The sequence below is a fragment of the Sphaeramia orbicularis genome, chromosome 18 (assembly GCF_902148855.1).
Source record: "Sphaeramia orbicularis chromosome 18, fSphaOr1.1, whole genome shotgun sequence".
In the NCBI taxonomy this organism is placed as follows: domain Eukaryota; kingdom Metazoa; phylum Chordata; class Actinopteri; order Kurtiformes; family Apogonidae; genus Sphaeramia; species Sphaeramia orbicularis.
This window is the reverse complement of record NC_043974.1, coordinates 31,367,218-31,388,553: the sequence shown is the minus strand read 5'-3', so window position 1 is coordinate 31,388,553 and position 21,336 is coordinate 31,367,218. Positions and strand designations below refer to the sequence as shown.

General features: G+C 35.2%; 1 protein-coding gene across 1 annotated transcript in view; it reads right to left on the bottom strand.

Annotated features, from left to right (window-relative positions):
* The window catches only part of LOC115438332 (phospholipid-transporting ATPase ABCA1), a 419,337-nt gene that overhangs the window by 242,424 nt on the left and 155,577 nt on the right, over positions 1-21,336 (bottom strand). The window contains exons 20-22 of the mRNA XM_030161907.1: positions 20,574-20,705; positions 19,791-19,930; positions 8,583-8,720 (exon numbers count right to left, since the gene is read on the bottom strand). Coding sequence (XP_030017767.1) covers positions 8,583-8,720; positions 19,791-19,930; positions 20,574-20,705 — 410 coding nt within the window. The remainder of the gene's footprint in view (positions 1-8,582; positions 8,721-19,790; positions 19,931-20,573; positions 20,706-21,336) is intronic.

Here is a 21,336-nt window from a genome sequence, read left to right as displayed (position 1 = left end):
AAAGAAAAAAAATATATATACTTGTTATACTTAAAAAAGATGGATCATTACCTGAATCTCTACCTTAAACATCCTTTGTGCAAGATTTAAGGGGCTTTTGGAGGATCTAGGTGTAATAATGGAATATGCTGATCAGCATTTAGCTAAATTAGTGTAAAATTACTTGAAAATAATGATTAAACATGTGAAGATAGCATTATAGCATGATACAAATGTTGCCTTATTAGACCCACCTTTGTCAATTTTGTTCTATATTTTACATGTGGTATATTCAACTCCATGGGTTGTATTGGTGAATCAATGTTACAGAACAAGGGATGTCAAACTCATTTTGGTTCTGGGATCATATTTAGCCCAATTTCATCTCAAGCAGGCCAGACCAGGAAAATAATGACTTAATGACCTATAAATAATGACAACTCCAAGTTTTTCTTTTTGTTTTAGCACAAAAAAATTACGAAAATATTTACATTTTACAAAAAAGATGTGATAAAATCTGAAAAAACAGAAATTTAATTTGAAAAATTAGTGCAATTTTAACAACTCGACTTATTATTTATACATGTACATTGCACGCAGTGTTACATAAACATTTGGTAACAGGCAGAATATTGTTAAAATTTTGGAGTTTGGAACTAAAATTTGAACAATTTCTATAATATTACATCTCTTATTATTAACACAACTACAGATCACAGTGGATCCATAAATGCACCAAACATTTAGTAACAGGCAGAATATTGTTAAAATTGCACATTTCGGGTTGTTCATCTTTGTTTTGATTTATGTATTTATTTGCATTTTATTGTGAGGGAATAGTTTTGTAAGTGTAAATATTTTCAGTGTAATGTTATTTTTTTCACTTTCACTAATTTTTCACAAAGAAAATTTGTCATTGTCATTATTTATGGGTTATTGTGTTGTTATTTTTACTGTAGATCACATTGGTCTGTATGTGGAACCTGAACCAAAATGATTTTGACAACCTTGACTGTTCAGGTTAATTTTTGCACTTTGATCCTGCGGGCCAGAATGGAACCTTTGGCGGGCCAGATTTGGCCCCCGGGCCACATGTTTGACACCTGTGTAGAAGATGACAGTGTTTCCACATTCACTACAGAACCTCTGAATGTCCAAATGGGTCATATCTGATGACCATGAAAAGATGACAAACTGTATTTTACACCAATTATTGACATGTTTTGATAGGATTAGTGGATCAACAAGTATTAAACCTTTTAGATCAGTAGATGTTTTGGTCACTGGTTGCTGTTTATTGTCAGTGTTTAAGGGTTAAAAGTGTGGTCATGTTGAAGCTGCAGACGTCTACAGCGACATTGAGCAACTTAAGAGCAGAGAATGGAACAATAATGTCACATAAATGACTTTCAGGTGCGTAGTCTTTAATATTTATGTACAGTTTTAGCACAAACTATGACTTTCTTGACTTGAATAATCGTTAAACATCATATGTGTACCTCAAACTGGTTCACCAAATTAATTGTCTTTCTATTGACTGTAATCTAATTTATTTTCTGAAATAATTTCCCATGAGGCACATTCAGAAGGGGCAGGATTTGCTTCTCTGTCATGGCACATTACCATGACGCACTATGTTGGGGTGTGGACCAGAAATATAATCTATCTAACCAAAAACAAAGAAGAGACAAAGGAAATACAGTTCTCATTACATGCTTTTCCATCAATATACTAAATGCAGATTTTAAAATTTTGGCTAAATTAAAAAAAAAACAAAAAACACTTTTTTTTGACCAGTAAATGTACATATAGCAAGCATTTAGCTGACATGTTCAATCAGTAGATGTATCACATTTTTTTCCTAATAACTGTGAAAACATGCCTGGTACAACATGTCTGTGGACTGAATTATTCCTCTGTCTCATCTGGGAAACACAACGTGCTGCACACTTTTTATACCCCTCGGCCAAATATGGTGTAAGATTCTGTTCAGAATCAGAATCAATCAGAAAAGCTTTATTGTCTGTTGTGACAGAAAATCGTCTTAAACGTTGCTCATACAACAAACGACACAACACAGAAACACACAATTCCTAAAAGCCTTGTGAGATAAAAGAATACTGAAACATTAATAATTTAAACAGAGGTCAAGTAAAACTAACATGTGCAACGTGGTAAAGTGCATGTGCTGGAGATTATTTATGAGCTATTGATTGTTTAAAACATTGTAAGTTAAAAGTAGGGACGAACCGATAACCCTTTTTTCCAGACCGAGTATGAGTACTTACATTTGAGTACTTGCCGATACAGAGTACCAATATGAGTACTTAAGAATCCCATTCCAGTTCTTAGTTCCTTTTGGAAATGTGCTTTATTGTTGTTGTCAGTAGTCTGACAGGAAAAAAAAGTCTGCTGCTGACATTTAATGTGTTGGAATGAGCGTTTCTCAATTAATCCACCAGGGGGCGCTGCTCTGAATTAATCATACTGGACAAATACCACAAAGAAGAGTAAAGTTTTTTTGAGAAGAAGAAGAAAGTCAGTAATAACAAACATGGAGTCGACAGAGGCAACACTAATGTGATACTAATATTGCAGCGTTTTTGCTATTAAGGTTTAAAAGCTTAGCTTCAGCAGGAAGGGAAAAGAGAAATGAGTGATAAGTTTCGTTTTCACTTCTGCTGGCAGCGGTCTGCACCGCTCCATACTCCCGGTGGTATTCTCCATCCGCGCACGCATCCGCCAGCACCTGGAAAACGGATGGAATGTACGCAGAGGATGGACGGAACGCTCCGTCTGTATCCGTCTGTGTCTGTAACTTTACTTGCAGTCAGCGTTACTTTTATCACCGTCATTTATTTTGAAAAATCTCCACACTCTTCACACTCCCCACACATTATTCCACTGCCATGTACCTGCTGCACTGAACTGTGAGTGTCACACGACCGTAAGTTGTATTGGTGCATTTGTATCAGATTACTTTTACGAGTATGAATACAAGTACACACACTGAGTATCGGAGCTGATGCCTGATGCTCTTATCAGTATTGGTGCATCCCTAGTTAAAAGTTACTGCCCCGTAATTTAGATTAGATTGTCTTGGGGTAAAACTTATTACATACAGATTTATATTGAAAGTACTCTAATATAACTGCACAAGGCCATTTGACCTTGAAAACGTAGATCAAGGTCACCTATTTCCAATAGGCTTCTGCTCCATGCCAAGATGTATACAGTATAAATTAGGTGCAGATATGTTGATGCATTCTTCAGATAATGTGATTATGTTGCTGAATAGACAAACAGATGGATGGATGGACAGACGGACGACAAAAAAGTTGGCCGAGGGGTAAAAAGGAAATCACAGCCATTTTCAGTTCACTTCAAACTCAATTGACATTTTACGCAAACAGCTGTCGTTTCTACGTTCATGTCTTGTCTTGTGAGACTGTAATGGATAACTAGTCCGGACAGAAAACTAATCTGACAGTACATCACACCACTGGTAGTGTAGGCTGTAGGCAGAACTAATCAGGTCTTTTTACTGATGCTGGACAAACAGTGATGTTAAACTGTATAGCACTAATGGAAACAAGAAAAAATACAACACAACTGATGAAAGTGGGTCAAATAAGACAACAGGTGAGCCATGTAAAATGTAATATATGATATAAACCACTGTCAACAAGAATAGGTCATAGAAACAAGTATAATGTCAGTTAGTTGATATGGAAAGATGTCTGGGAATGATCATCTGAAGTAAAGCCATATTCTGACACATCTTTCTACACAACACGGGTCAGAATTAACATGTATTTGACAGTCTACACACGACTACCACTGCCTCCCAACTGAGCAGCACATCTGTTACCGCGGGTAAATACCCTTATTAGAAGAAGTGAATTAAAACAGCTGTGTCAGTACTGAAAACCTGTGTAGGCCACGTTCTAACACACGGAGACAGAATCTATACAGAATCAATAATGACAGTGGGATCAATAGAATCTGATCAATCCACCTTTTAGTGTTGTAGTACAGTAAAAGTAAAGTGAAGTAGTCCAGCTGTAGGGAACTAGTGTTGTAGTAGTTGTAGTAAAGTAGTGCAGTTGTTGTAGTAAAGTACTGCAGTTGTAGTAAAGCAGTGTAGTAGTTGGAGTAAAGAAGAGCACCTGCAGTACTTGTAGCAAAGTAGTACAGTTGTAGTATTATAGTAAAGTAATGCAGTAGTAGTAAAGTAATGCAGTTGTAGTAGTTGTAGTAATGTGGTAAAGTAATCTAGTAGTTGTAGTAAAGTAGTGCAACTGCAGTAGTAGTAGTAAAGTAGTGCAGTTGTAGTAGGTGTAGTACAGTAGTGCAGTTGTAGTACTGTACTACAGTAATCTAGTAGTTGTAGTAAAGTAATGCAGTTGTAGTAGTTGTAGTACAGTAGTGCAGTTGTAGTATTATAGTACAGTAATCTAGTAGTTGTAGTAAAGTAGTGCAGTTGTAGTACAGCAGTGCAGTTGTAGTATTATAGTACAGTGATCTAGTAGTTGTAGTAAAGTAGTGTAGTAGTTGTAGTAAAGTAGTGCAGTTGTAGTAGTTGAAGTATTGTAGTAAAGTAATGCAGTTGTAGTAGTTGAAGTAATGGAGTTGTAGTAGTTGTAGTAATGTGGTAAAGTAATCTAGTAGTTGTAGTAAAGTAGTGCAACTGCAGTAGTTGTAGTAAAGTAGTGCAGTTATAGTAGTTTTAGTAAAGTAGTCCAGTTGTAGTATTATAGTACAGCAATCTGGTAGCTGTAGTAAAGTAGTGCAGTTGTAGTAGTTGTAGTATTGTCGTGGAGTTGTAGTATTATAGTACAGTAATCTAGTAGTTGTAGTAAAGTAGTGCAGTTGTAGTAGTTGAAGTAATGCAGTTGTAGTAGTTGTAGTAATGTGGTAAAGTCATCTAGTAGTTGTAGTAAAGTAGTGCAACTGCAGTAGTTGTAGTAAAGTAGTGCAGTTATAGTAGTTTTAGTAAAGTAGTCCAGTTGTAGTATTATAGTACAGCAATCTAGTAGTTGTAGTAAAGTAGTGCAGTTGTAGTATTGTCGTGGAGTTGTAGTATTATAGTACAGTAATCTAGTAGTTGTAGTAAAGTAGTGCAGTTGTAGTAGCTGTAGTACAGTAGTGCAGTTGTAGTACTATAGTACAATAATCTAGTAGTTGTAGTTAAGTAGTACAGTAATAGTAGTGGTAGTAAAGTAGTGTAGCAGCTGTAATAAAGTAGTGCTGTTGTTGTAGTAAAGTAGTGCAGTTGTAGTAAAACAGTCTAGTTACAGTAGTTACAGTAAAGTAGTGCATGTGTAGTAAAACAGTCTAGTTATAGTAGTTGTAGTAAAGTAGTGCAGTTGTAGTAAAACAGTCTAGTTACAGTAGTTGTAGTAAAGTAGTGCAGTTGTAGTAAACAGTCTAGTTACAGTAGTTACAGTAAAGTAGTGCACGTGTAGTAAAACAGTCTAGTTACAGCAGTTGTAGTAAAGTAGTGCAGTTGTAGTAAACAGTCTAGTTACAGTAGTTACAGTAAAGTAGTGCACGTGTAGTAGAACAGTCTAGTTACAGCAGTTGTAGTAAAGTAGTGCAGTTGGAGTAAAACAGTCTTGTTACAGTAGTTGTAGTAAAGTAGTGCAGTTGTAGTAAACAGTCTAGTTACAGTAGTTACAGTAAAGTAGTGCACGTGTAGTAAAACAGTCTAGTTACAGTAGTTACAGTAAAGTAGTGCACGTGTAGTAAAACAGTCTAGTTACAGTAGTTGTAGTAAAGTAGTGCATGTGTAGTAAAACAGTCTAGTTACAGCAGTTGTAGTAAAGTAGTGCAGTTGGAGTAAAACAGTCTAGTTACAGTAGTTGTAGTAAAGTAGTGCAGTTGGAGTAAAACAGTCTAGTAACAGTAGTTGTAGTAAAGTAGTGCAGTTGGAGTAAACAGTCTAGTTACAGTAGTTACAGTAAAGTAGTGCACGTGTAGTAAAACAGTCTAGTTACAGTAGTTGTAGTAAAGTAGTGCAGTTGGAGTAAAACAGTCTAGTTACAGTAGTTGTAGTAAAGTAGTGCAGTTGGAGTAAAACAGTCTAGTTACAGCAGTTGTAGTAAAGTAGTGCAGGTGACGTAAAATAGTGTAGTTACAGTAGTTGTAGTAAAGTAGTGCAGTTGTAGTAAAACAGTCTAGTTACAGTAGTTGTAGTAAAGTAGTGCAGTTGGAGTAAACAGTCTAGTTACAGTAGTTACAGTAAAGTAGTGCACGTGTAGTAAAACAGTCTAGTTACAGTAGTTGTAGTAAAGTAGTGCAGTTGGAGTAAAACAGTCTAGTTACAGTAGTTGTAGTAAAGTAGTGCAGTTGGAGTAAAACAGTCTAGTTACAGCAGTTGTAGTAAAGTAGTGCAGGTGACGTAAAATAGTGTAGTTACAGTAGTTGTAGTAAAGTAGTGCAGTTGTAGTAAAACAGTCTAGTTACAGTAGTTGTAGTAAAGTAGTGCAGTTGTAGTAAACAGTCTAGTTACAGTAGTTACAGTAAAGTAGTGCACGTGTAGTAAAACAGTCTAGTTACAGTAGTTACAGTAAAGTAGTGCAGTTGGAGTAAAACAGTCTAGTTACAGTAGTTGTAGTAAAGTAGTGCAGTTGGAGTAAAACAGTCTAGTCACAGTAGTTGTAGTAAAGTAGTGCAGTTGTAGTAAAACAGTCTAGTTACAGTAGTTGTAGTAAAGTAGTGCAGTTGGAGTAAACAGTCTAGTCACAGTAGTTGTAGTAAAGTAGTGCAGTTGGAGTAAAACAGTCTAGTTACAGTAGTTGTAGTAAAGTAGTGCAGTTGGAGTAAAACAGTCTAGTTACAGTAGTTGTAGTAAAGTAGTGCAGTTGGAGTAAAACAGTCTAGTTACAGTAGTTGTAGTAAAGTAGTGAAGTTGGAGTAAAAGTCTAGTTACAGTAGTTGTAGTAAAGTAGTGCAGTTGGAGTAAAACAGTCTAGTTACAGTAGTTGTAGTAAAGTAGTGCAGTTGGAGTAAAACAGTCTAGTAACAGTAGTTGTAGTAAAGTAGTGCAGTTGGAGTAAAAGTCTAGTTACAGTAGTTGTAGTAAAGTAGTGCAGTTGGAGTAAAACAGTCTAGTTACAGTAGTTACAGTAAAGTAGTGCAGTTGGAGTAAAACAGTCTAGTAACAGTAGTTGTAGTAAAGTAGTGCAGTTGGAGTAAAACAGTCTAGTAACAGTAGTTGTAGTAAAGTAGTGCAGTTGGAGTAAAACAGTCTAGTTACAGTAGTTGTAGTAAAGTAGTGCAGTTGGAGTAAAACAGTCTAGTAACAGTAGTTACAGTAAAGTAGTGCAGTTGTAGTAAAACAGTCTAGTAACAGTAGTTGTAGTAAAGTAGTGCAGTTGGAGTAAAACAGTCTAGTAACAGTAGTTGTAGTAAAGTAGTGCAGTTGGAGTAAAACAGTCTAGTAACAGTAGTTGTAGTAAAGTAGTGCAGTTGGAGTAAAACAGTCTAGTTATAGTAGTTGTAGTAAAGTAGTGCAGTTGGAGTAAAACAGTCTAGTAACAGTAGTTGTAGTAAAGTAGTGCAGTTGGAGTAAAACAGTCTAGTAACAGTAGTTGTAGTAAAGTAGTGCAGTTGGAGTAAAACAGTCTAGTAACAGTAGTTGTAGTAAAGTAGTGCAGTTGGAGTAAAACAGTCTAGTTACAGTAGTTACAGTAAAGTAGTGCAGTTGGAGTAAAACAGTCTAGTAACAGTAGTTGTAGTAAAGTAGTGCAGTTGGAGTAAAACAGTCTAGTAACAGTAGTTGTAGTAAAGTAGTGCAGTTGGAGTAAAACAGTCTAGTTACAGTAGTTGTAGTAAAGTAGTGCAGTTGGAGTAAAACAGTCTAGTAACAGTAGTTGTAGTAATGTGTTGTCATCATCATCATCATTATTATTAAAAGATGACAACAGTGGGGGTTATGTGGCTCAAAAGTCAAAAATGGTGTTTAATCAGATTTAACTTGAAGATTATGATTGCAGGGAGTGATCTTTTCTTTAAGACACATCTATTGACTAGTAAAGACAGACTGTCAGGTTTATTTGGAAGAAAACCTCATTTGACAGAAGTCCATTTTAATTGTAACCCATTCATTTAGGGCTGACTCATGTGATAACCACTTTCTCACAAGAGTCTGTGAATCACAAGTGCTTTGTTTGTTGATCAAATATTCATCTCTTTTTAGGAGTATGATCATGAGGACATCCATTGATATGCTAAAACGAACATAATCAGCTCCAGTTTTGTGCAGCGAAATAGTTACATTAAAACAGAAGAATATTTGTAACTATTATTAATGTAATAAATGCAAATTTTTTTACTAATTGAAGGTGTTTAGAGCTGGTGTAAAAGACAAAAATGTGACCAAAATACCCACATGCATGATTCAACTCTTCATCCTCATCCTGTTCATTCCAGTCCATGGTTCTCAGTCAGAACTCCATACAACCTGAGTTTCCAGTTTAAAGTTTGCCTTAAGTCGGCCTAGTTTCTAGCTTTAAACACATCAAACATACACTGTGCATGCATTTCAGTGTATTCCACAAACACTGGAGACATAAAAGCAGTCACCGCTGAGTCCATACCTTGTTTGTACTTTAACAGCAGTTCCCAAATACCCCTGCGGGCGTACGGGTCCACGCCAGCAGTAGGCTCGTCTAAGATGACAATTTTGGAGCCGCCAACAAACGCTATAGCAACGGACAGCTTCCTCTGCATGCCACCTGCAAGACAAGATAATAGACTTTAGTTACAGCGCCGTTAGAATAGTGTATCACAGCCAGACATACAGATTCAGATACTAAAAAAAAACAAAAACAAAAGCATCTACTGATCTAAAAGGTTTAATACCCGTTGATCCACTAATCCTGTTAATACATGTAAATGATTGGTGTAAAATACAGTTTGTCATCTTTTCATGGTCATCAGATATGACCCATTTGGATGTTCAGAGGCTCTGTAGTTACCATGGAAACACCATCATCTTCTGCAACATTGATTCACCAGTAACGTTTGATAAATGACAGACAAGAAATATAACAAAATTGACAAAGACGGGTCAAATAAGACAACTTTTGTATCATGTGACGCTATCAAACTCATTTTAGTTTGGGGGTCACATTCAGTCCACTATGACCTCAAGTGATCCTGGCCATAAAAACCATGTTTCTCAATGAGAAATCCATCTGGAATGGCAGGGCTTGAATCCAAATATGAAAGCGGGACTAACAGGCGCAGAATAAACCAATCACAGATAAGACGGACGTGATGCTTTTGAAAGCAAACTTTAAAAATACAGCGTGTAATCTGTAATTCAATCTTTGTTTTTGAATCAAGTAAACAACCGACAATAGTTGTAAAGAAATTTGCGGACTGGAACTGACTTTGACTCAGGACAAAAAAAAGTCGGTGCGTATGATGTATTACAAAACACCCGCCCCCAGACTTGTGATTAGGGATGTAATGATAGGACAATTTCATATCATTATTGTGACCAAAATTATCATGGTTATTATTATCGCGGTATTGTTGAAATTGTGCTCAAAATGTTCAAAAAGTACTTATACACACATTGAAATAATTTAACCAAGTTGTATTTTGTTACTGTATTATGGATTGTTGTGGTACAATGCTAAAATTAGGGAAATAGTATAGGCTGCTTGCTGTATAAAGTTAACAATAAAGGTGTAAAAGCACTGAGGGGTACGATTAAATAAGTTTATACTTCTTCCTACTCCTTTTCAACCATGCAAAGTTCGGACTTGTATGTGCTTGAAGATGGATTCTGTCCATTTAAATGTTGTTTTGTTTATGTCTTAATTTGCTTTGTTTTGTTTTATTTTCTTTACATGTTCGAAATAAAATAAATAAATTAAAATAAATAATAAAAAAAAAAAACAAACAACAAAAAAAACAGATAAAATAATTGGTACAATGTACTTTCTGTTGCAGAAACATTCAAATATTAACCCTTAGTCGTCTGAGTCTATTTTGTCCGTTTTTCTGTACTTTTGATTTTGTCTTTATATACTATATAAACAAATGTTTACTATACCCATGTTTGGTATCTTTTTTTTTCTCAGCACAACTTCGTTTATATCATCTACCTATTATTTTTTCACTTTAACCTACTATAAAAACACAAAAGGCCAGAAAACACACACACAAAAAAAAAATCTTGATTTGAAAAATGCATATAATTTATTGCATAAATAACACACAGATGCTTAACGAACCTTTTCAAAGACTTTAAAAGTGAATATTGGTTCCAAACATTAGGTATATACAATTAAAATTGTAATAAATTAAAACTATACTGATGAACTAGCGACTTGTCCAGGGTGTACCCCACCTTCGCCCCTATGTAGCTGGGATAGGCTCCAAGCGACCCCCGTGACCCTAGTGAGGATAAAGCGGGTTCAGAAAATGAATGAATGAATAAAACTATACTCAAATATTTGACATAAAAGCATATCTTTACATAGGCATTTTCTCTGGAAAAGTGCGGTAATCAAACACGGTTATCACGATAATTAGAATTTAAACGGTAATACTAATCGTTGGCAATTTTACCACGGTTTATCATTATACTGGTAATCGTTACATCCCTACTTGTGATTGATCTGGTATAAAATAGATTGTGCAAAATTCATCGCGAATGGACTAATTTGGGTATTGAATACACTGACAAAACTGGATGGCTGGCCAGTCTAACCTCAAGTAGGTCAGACCAGTAAAATAATAACAGTTAAAAAAATAAAATTACATTGTGAAATGTTTGCATCTATAAACTATCCTTTAAAAATGTGACTAACATGAACAACCTGAGATCCATTAAGAAAAATTAGTGCAATTTTAACAATATTATGCCTCAGTTTATCATGAGTTTATTTTATTTCTAGGTTATTATGATAGCATTTGACTGATCTGATCCACTTTACATCATATTGGCCTGAATGTGGAACCTAAACTATAATGATTATAACATCCTTATTTGTTAGTTCTGGGTGGGGAAGCAAAATTTACAATGAACATTTAGTTGTTTTTTCTCAGCAGGCACTACGTCAATTGTTTTGGAACCAAACATTTATTGATGTCATAATCATACCTAACACTATTATCCATAACTTTTCAGAAACTTTTGCCCACATGAGTAATCAAGAAAGCAAACGTCAAAGAGTGTGTGATTTGCTGAATGCACTCGTCACACCAAAGAAGATTTCAAAAATAGTTGGAGTGTCCATAAAGACTGTTTATAATGGAAAGAAGAGAATGACTATGAGCAAAACTATTACGAGAAAGTCTGGAAGTGGAGGAAGCAACAAAAAACGTACCAAAGCTTTTATTAAAGCTCTCAAATCCAAAATCCTAAAGGATCCAACCAAATCCATGAGAAAAATGGCAATTGAACTTGAGGTAGACAACAAGACCGTTAGAAATGCAGTAAAATATGATTTGAAGTTACAATCTTACACAGGAACACCAAAACACTTGTTGACAACAGCAACAAATCCAAATTTAGCAATTTTTGGGAATCATGTTTATGGCCGCCTTCTAGCCCAGATCTAAACCCTCTGGATTCTGCTATTTGGGGCGTTTTAGAACATGCTACCAATAGAACATCACACAGCAATGTCGGCTTTCTTCAAGATACTATTAAAGAAGAATGGGAGAAGTTGTCACCCAAATATTTGAGGAACACTTGCGCAAGTTTCAGGAAGCATGTGAAGGCAGTTATTGAGAAAGAAGGAGGACACATAGAATAAAAACATTTTCTATTATGTCAATTTTCTTGTGGGAAAAATAAATTCTCATGACTTTCAATAAACTAATTGGTCATACACTGTCTCTCAGTCCCTGCCTCAAAATATTGTAAATTTTGCTTCCCCACCCTGTATATTCAGTGTAATTTTTGCATTTTACAAATTCATTCCATGGACCGGATTGGACCATTTAGTGGGCCAGTTTTGGCCCACGACACCTGTGATATAAAGTATAATATATGCTGTAAACAACTATCTACAAGTCATGGTGACAAGTATATCATCAGTCATTTTTTGATATTGACATTTTAATATTTAGTTAATTATATACTTTTCTTAAAAGTTTTGTGGGTTTTGATATAATAACCTTTGAATTTACTCTGAGCTTTTGTGAACATCTGCATGATTAGTAAATTAAATACAGGAAAATACATGATTTACACTGCAAAATGGAAAATACAGAGGATAATATTATAAGAAATGGTGATAAACTAGACAGAAAAATTCATTTGGGAGCAGCCACAAAAGTAGCACTGGGTCTTTATGGGTTAATACAGACATGATATGGTGAACTGATTATGCAATAAATGTGTCGAGATTGCACCTCTACATGTTTTACTGTCTTCTGCCTGGTGCAAAATGATTGATGGCAGTAAAGCAGATACACCTTACGAGGGTTATTTCAGTTGCCACTCTCATAGGGAACTCTTCAAAATGCATCCAATGTAATGCTAATGTAGTGGAAATGTCAGCATAGATCAACCTTGAAAGTCATATTTCAGTGATTTTGCTCACAAGCAATCCGTGACTGGGGACAATTTATCAAGCAGGACTGGCTCATGCCCCCCAGACAATGAATTACAACCTGTGACACAGGTACGGCTCATATGTCTGTGGGTAGAAGGACGCCACGATGACGCCTGAAAGGAGACAATAATCTGCACGGGATGCTTCTCCTCGGGGGGAAATAAACACGTAACGCAGACACAGACGATCAAGACCTGACGTTTACATCTGCATAATTTCAATCAGACACTGGGACTGATGCATGAAACACTCGTATATACACATGTGATGTTAAAAGAACCGGCGCTGGTCAATATTTTTGCACTTTGGTGCCAACTGTGACTCAACAGCCATTAAAGACAACTCACATTTTGAGCAAATGTTAATAATTATGATAAAAAACATTAGTGGCCTCTCACTGGTACTGGAGTTCTGTCTGTGTTGCCATGGTGATGCTACGCAACACATGCTGTACATCCACGTAACCAGAAGAACATTAGTTAAAAGCTCAACAAAACCAACTGACGGAAAACAGAACACAATTAAACCACAAGCACTTAAACAAGCAAATATCTAAACTAGTGCTGTCAAATGATTAAAATTTTTTCATCAGATTAATCACAGGGTTGCTGTGGATTAATTTTGATAAATCAGGATTATATTTCAATCATTTTTAATCTATATTAATCACGTTTCATTTTGCATCAGCAAACAGACTCAAGAAAGAAGGGAATATATATGCACTTAATGTGTCTGTCACAACCCGGGCGACGCATTAGCTCACGGGTGTCAAACTCATTTTCTTTCAGGGGCCACATTCAACCCAATTTGATCTCCAACGGGCCAGAACCAGTAAAATAATAGCATAGTAACCTATAAATAATGACAACTCCAAATTTTTGAGTGCAAAAAATAACATTAAATTATGACACTTTCTATCCAAAACAAAAAAAGATGTGAATAACTGGAAAAAAAATGAAATTTCTGAAGAAAAACAAGTACAATTTGATCAATATTCTGCCTCAACTTATGATTTCTACACGTGCACTACTGATCGGATCTATCATGGCACAAAACAGGCAGAATATTGTTAAAATTACACTTATTTATCTTTAGACATTCCAGGTTGTACATATTTGTTCAGGTTATTGGCATTTTATTGTTAAAGGATATCAGAATTTAATGTTCTTTGCAAAAAATCAGAGAGAAAAAATTGGTGTGGCCATTATTTACAGGCATGATGTCATATTAATTTTCTCACATTAAACCAAGAAGAAAATTTGGAGTCATTATTTCTAGGTTATTATGCTGTTATTTTTGAGTTTGATGCCCTTGACTGTTAATATCCTCAGGGTAATTTTGCATTTTGCACTTTGTAAATTCCTCTCGCGGGCCAGACTGGAACCTTTGGCGGGCCGGTTTTGGCCCCCGGGCCGCATGTTTGACACCTGTGCATTAGCTGAAGTGTTAGCAGAATCCTAGACTAATGCATGCTTTGTGTTAATGTGGTATTTGAAGCTGGAAGTGCTTTGGTGAAAAGAAAACTCCTTCCTGTAGAGCACAGGTGTCAAAAATGCGGCCTGGGGGCCAAATCTGGGGGCCAAAGGTTCCATTCCGGCTCATTTTGTGCATTTATGGATCCACTGTGATCTGTAGTTGTGTTAATAATAATCGCCCCTATGTAGCTGGGATAGGCTCCAAGCGACCCCCGTGACCCTAGTGAGGATAAAGCGGGTTCAGAAAATGAATGAATGAATGAATATTGTAGAAATTGTTCAAATTTTAGTTCCAAACTCCAAAATCTTAACAATATTCTGTCTGTTACCAAATGTTTATGTAACACTGTGTGTAATGTATCTGTATAAATAAAAAGTCGAGGCATAATATTGTTAAAATTGCACTCATTTTTCAAATGAAATTTCTGTTTTTTTCAGGTTATTCACATCTTTTTTGTAAAATGTAAATATTTTCATAATTTAATTGGGGGTTTTTTGTACTAAAACAAAAAGAAACATTTGGATTTGTCATTATTTATACATTATTAAGTCATTATTTTACTGGTCTGGCCAGCTTGAGATCAAATTGGGCTAAATATGGCCCCTGAACCAAAAAGAGTTTGACACCCCTGCTGTAGAGTGTGTATAATGCTTTATGTCTGTTGACTGTTTCGTCTTTTTTTTTTTTTGTCCTCGTATTTCCATCCAGAAGGCCAACATTTTGTTTAGTGTCTTCCATCTTTATGGGTTGGTTCTGCTGCCTGTCACTACCAGATCTACTGACCATTTGTTCATGCGCGACGCTAACTCTACTTGGACAAACTGACCCAAATTCGTTGGCAGAGCTGTTCAGAGCCATTCTGTGCTGCAGATGGGTTAACTGCATTAAAATTTTTAATCAAATTAATCATGATGATGGATTAATCCGAGTTAACGTGTTAATTTTGACAGCCCTAATCTAAACCAAGCTAACAGTCTGAGACCAGTGTATGTCATAAATAAATTAATAAACCAACAGACCAATGAGACAAACTTTGCAGTGCTAAGCTAACACCAAACACATCCAACAGTCCAAGGATTATTTTTCTACTGCTAAAACTGACTGGACAAGACAAAGAACAAAAATAAAGATAACATTATGAAGCAATGATTATTAATGATGTATTACCTTTAACTTGGTTTATGAATTTGTATGAATGAAGATTTTATTATTTGCTCATCTGTTGTTTTGTGTTATATTGAAATGAAGCCACCTACAAACAAAAGGCCCAGGGTTGAACATATGAACCCTTTGAGCGCCAAAGTCACAATATTGCGAAAAGGTACATATCTTCCTGAGACCCAAGAAAGTGAAAGTTTTAGCTTTTTTACATTAAACAATTGTCTTGATTGGAAACTGCATAATGCAACCGTTTTTTTTCCGAAATATTTTTCAATTTTTTTTGTATTCATTTATTCATTTTTTTAATGGCATGTCCTTTGCAATGAACAACATTTTTAATTAAAACTGTCAAACTTTTGTTTCTAATTTTAAGAAGACATATGTGTTAAATGTGTAGCATTTATGTGTGTGTTGGAATCTGATTCAGGAATCTGTTTTTTGGTGTTAGCTAACAAACAAGCTACTACTACATCAATGCACAATACACACATTTCTATGTTCTGCTCATCAACAGCATGTGTAACAATACCTAGTGTTAAAATTGAAATGCTGTTGGCTTTAGTTGAAAACCAAACAGCTCCTTGCATTTACAGATTCCAACACAAACTTCCCATCGACACACATGCTCATATCTTCCACATGGCACCTATAATAACATGAACCAGCCAATAGTGAGCATCATTTAACCAATAAGAAACTAAAACAGTGGTTTAGGTAAATATTAATATAAATATAGATTCTGTTGGGTTTCTGTAAATTGGCTTAGAGTCTGGTTTTGACCAACTCTATATATAAAGTGTCATGAAGTAACTTTTTTGTTGTGATCTGGCGCTATATAAATAAAATTTGATTGACTGAGTGATTTGATTGGTTTTCCCCTGTAAGTCGCTTTGGAAAAAAGCATCTGCCAAATGCATAAACATAAACATAAATATAGGCGTTTATGATAATGTTCACGCTCATGTTGACCCTGAACCAACCAGGTCAACCATATATTTTAGGATCAAAAGGTCAAAGTTCAAGGCCACAGGCTCAAAACATGACTTTAAACCCCTAGACAGTCCAGTAAACAGGCTCAGTATTACCCCTGTAGTGATTCAGAGTCGTCTGCTCATTTCAGGTCTATTCTGTATTTCCGTCTTTATGAATACAAATATATTGTGCATTTCATACTTTGCCAAATAGCATTCCATCTAATAAAAAACCTCATATGAAGGGAAAGTGAGTTAGACATTCTAAACAGGCACCGGGGATAGGTCAGCACCTCCTCTGAGTGCTGTCTAGTTTTAATAGCGTGACCTTGCAGTGCTTCTCATTTGTTGAATATTAAGTCTGTCTTAAATAATTATCTTTTCGTTACTTGTAATAAGCACACCTTGCTCCAATGTTTTTGGTTTTGTTTTTTTTTAATTTTGGTCCAATATAGATTTAGTGGCTGGATTTATGTTCTTTTGTTTGTTTTGTTTTTTTTGTTATCCTATAAAGACCCAGTGTGAATTTAGTGAAAATTCCCAAATGACTTTATGTCTATATTTAACATTTCTTAATTGATTTATCGCCATATTTCATAATGTTATCCTCTATGTTTACTGTTCTGTTGGGTTTCTGTAAATTTGATTTGAATTTGATTTGATTTGATAAAGCACTTTGTGACTCTGTCTGTGAAAAGTGCTCTATATAGGGTGGGGAAGCAAAATTTACAATATTTTGAGGCAGGGATTGAAAGACAGTGTATGACCAATTAGTTTATTGAAAGTCATGAGATTTTATTTGCTACAAGAAAATTTACATAATAGAAAATGTTTTCATTCTATGTGTCCTCCTTCTTTCTCAATAAATGCCTTCACACGCTTCCTGAAACTTGCGCAAGTGTTCCTCAAATATTTGGGTGACAACTTCTCCCATTCTTCTTTAATAGTATCTTCCAGACTTTCTCGTAATAGTTTTGCTCATAGTCATTCTCTTCTTTCCATTATAAACAGTCTTTATGGACACTCCAACTATTTTTGAAATCTCCTTTGGTGTGACGAGTGCATTCAGCAAATCACACACTCTTTGAAGTCTGCTTTCCTGATTACTCATATGGGCAAAAGTTTCTGAAAAGGTATGGATAATAGTGTTAGGTATGATTATGACATCAATATGTGTTTGGTTTCAAAACAACTGACGTCGTGCCTGCTGAGAAAAAACAACTAAATGTTCATTGTAAATTTTGCTTCCCCACCCTGTAAATAAAATTTACTTACTTTTTTTCAGTGAAAATTTGGTATTTTCCTATATTTAATTTACTAATCATGTACTTTAATCATCATGCTTAAATTACATTTGAAGGTTATATCAAAAACAGGGAAAACTTGAGGAAAAAATTACTTTTTCAGCAAATATATTATTAACTGAACATAAATCCAGTGTCTCCATCCACTGTCATTGATCCAACTCCATGGGTTTTACTGGTGGATCAACGTTGTAGAAGATGACTGGGTTTCCACGGTAACTACAGAGCCTCTAAAATGTCCAAATGGGTCATATCTGATGACCATGAAAAGACAAACTGCATTTTACACCAATTATTTACATGTATTGACAGAATTAGTGGATCAACAGGTTCAACAGTTTAAATCAGTGGATAGTTTTGGTCGCCGGTGTCTGTTTGGGTCTTTATGAGTTAATTTAGCCAAACACAACTTGTTTTTATCACCTACAGACACATTTCTGCTTTAAACAAGTAAATTTGGTTTTATTTAAGAATATTCTTCTCTTTCTGTTTTTGCGGTGTATTTTGTTTCTCTTATACAACACAACATTATATGATACAGATTTCTACAGTTTGTCTTTGGTATGTGCATCTAATTTAACACCAACCTACTCGGGTGGATGAGAACCAACTTGGCTCTTGCATATTTCATGAATCCAACTGTTGTAATTGTTCTCTTACGGTGATGTGTAAAAAGAAATTGAAGATAAAAATGAGAATATAATAGAACAAAATAAAGTAGAATAGAATAGATGTACACCAGCTACGTGTATATTTAGAATAAAATTTTGGTGCATTGACTTCCAATGGACTAACACAACAAAAATAAGACACTGGATAGGATAAACTGTAAATAAATAAAGTATCTAAAAGTACAGTCATGCCAAAAAAAAAAAAACAATAAATAAATTTTACACAATCTCAAATATTATCATGAAATATTTGTGGAAAAATCTTCTTTGTGTTTCTAAAAGTGTGGCTGCATCAGACAGACACAAAAAATGCAAATTAGATTTTAATTGTTCATTGTTACCAAGAAAAAATTAAACTAAATACAAACTAAATTCTTGACAGTTTCAACATGTCATGAAACATCCAGTGTTTCATTACCATGCTGAAACATCCAGTTTTGACCTGGACTCAACAGAGCATGTGCAGAAGGAGCATGTGGGTTTGGAGAATGGAACAAACCTTGGGTTCAATGACTTAAGAGTGATTCTTACTGTAATATGTCACAAATGCATGGGGTGTCCAAAAACTCTTTAGTGTTTATTTGCTTCACACTATCAAATAAAATCTAAAATAGTTAAATGTTTTGTTGTTTATAAAGAGTTGAAAACCACAAATAACCATCATTATTTTCTCAGTAAACATGTAAACATACACATCTCAGTGTGTTTTATCTTGTTGATGAAGTAGCGGAGTAAGCCCTCTCCTCCTGCCCACTTTTCTGTCTTTCTTTTATTTGTTCTATATTCGACTAAAAATCTTAGATTAGCATCTTTGTTGTAATTTGATGTGTGGATATTGAATTGTACCCGAAAAGGAAATTTTGTATGACATGCTTTTCCAAATAAACAAATAATAATAATAATAATAATAACTGTATAGTTGTTTATTTTATATCACACAACAATATAGCAGCAAACCAGTGACAGTGACCAGGTGATATTACACTGCCCTAATACAGATTATTTTTTGTTCAAAGTGTTTTTATTACACATTGGTTCATCCACAAAAGTATAATACAGTCATCACTTTTTTATACCCAAACCCTTCAACACTCCCATCCTGTTGCACCATAAAAAAAAAGATAATTAATTAAAATAAATAAATAAAATAATAATAAGAGATTAAGATATTAGTCACAGATTAATATTAATAAGACTACTCTGGAATAAGTGAGGGATCTACCTCTTTTATGTGATTCAGAACAGGTTACCAGGTACTGAAAAACTTATTGGCACATCCTCTTATAAAATATCCTTTTTTTTCCAATGTTAAATGATGTAAAAGATCCAGAAATGTTGGAGGCTGTTTATCTTTCCATTTAAGGAGTATTAGTCTATGAGCTAGAAGAGTGGTAAAGACAATCATATTTTTATATTTTTGATTAAAATGAAAATAATGTGGTGTAATGCCAAACATTGCAATTGTTGCCTCAGGTTCAATATGAGATCCTGATACATCCGAAAGAAATTTAAATATAGACTGCAAAAAGTTTAATGAGTTTTAATACAGATTTTTTAATGAAAAAGTTCATCATGTGGATGTAAGGGGGAAAAGGGGGGGGGGGGGGGGGGGCTTATTATGAGATTCACACACAAACGCACCTGATAGATTCTTGGCGAGATCCTTCCTCTTATGTGGTAAACCGACGTCTTTAATCATCTGGTCCATTTCAACTTTGACCTCCTCTCGACTTCGTCCTTTCAGCCTGGCGTAGAAGTAAATGTGCTCCTCCACCGTCAACCTGTGGAGAGTAAATAACACCACGAGGGACCATGAAGGCATCGCCCGCGTCTTCATCCACTATAACGTCACATGAACGCCTCTCAGATCTTTGACCTTCTTTAACACCGCGGCGAAGTAAAAGTCACAGATTTCACTTTCAGTCTCATCTGTTCCACAGGTGAGAGCACGATGAGCTGTAATGCTTCCTCTATGTTTGGATGAATATTTTAACCCTACCTAATATAGATGCCTGGACTGTCTGGGATTAATATTAATGAAAGTAATTTGCAGGTGCTCAGCCATAATTATGATGTAGGACTTGTGTCGAGTTGCAGGTAATCAGTTTGTGGAGAGAGAGAAATAGAGGGGACTCCAAAGGTGAAATAAAAAACGAAATAGTAGTTAGAAATGATGCTATTAGCAGAAATTTAGTGGTTTGGAGTGAGCAAAGTTCATTGTATTTTAGCAGGAAAAAAGGAACGGGATAATGATGTGTTGATGTGGAACAGAAGCCGACACCGAGGCCTCATTATGCATGTGATTAAATTGCAGTGTAATGATTTTTACTTTCTTCATTTTTAACTATACCACAGGCAAAACTGTGATTATCCCAGAAGCTAGCAGATGAGATAGATGGATGAGTATCTGCGAGATTCACTCACTCGTTGAATAAGACATTGTGTTGAGGGCACATTCCCAAATACATCCGGATGCGGTCCATGTCGGTGTGGATGTCGTATCCGTTGATGATGGCGGTTCCTGACGTCGGGGGGAACAGCCCTGTCAGAATGGACCTAAAAAAAGATAAAATACTAGAATTAAAGGGAAAAAGGACTTGACAAACATCTAGACGGCGTGATCACAATCAAGGTGCACAAGTATATTTGCATCAGTTATTAATCAGTATTGCAAAAAGATACCCCCAAAACCATTCCCAAAATGTTTCTTTGGCCATCTTTTTATAGATCTTGCAATCCTCTAAATTTGAAGAAAATTGGATAAAACTGATAAAATGGCGACCCAATGAGCGTGAAAACATGTGCACAATTTTATTGTCATAAGAGAGCAAAATTATTGTACATAATGTTTTGTAACACAATAAATAATTACTACTCAACTCCTGTGTCTTTTTTTTAATCACAAAATACACACATCACATTGCTTTTCATTTATTGATCATTTTTGTTGAACAGCTGTTTGATTATCAGTTCTTATTTTCAGTATTAGGACAATCAACCATTTTGTTCTGAAAACCCTTCTTTTACAGCCCTTTAATTGTAATACTAGAATGGGAACCTGTTATTTCAGTATTATTATGACTAAATATGCACAACTAGACAGATTTTGGTATGCTCCCTGGCTGCAGAAAATTTGGAAACAATGTGTCAAATGGAGGTTTACGTCAAACCGCATGTTTTCAATGGC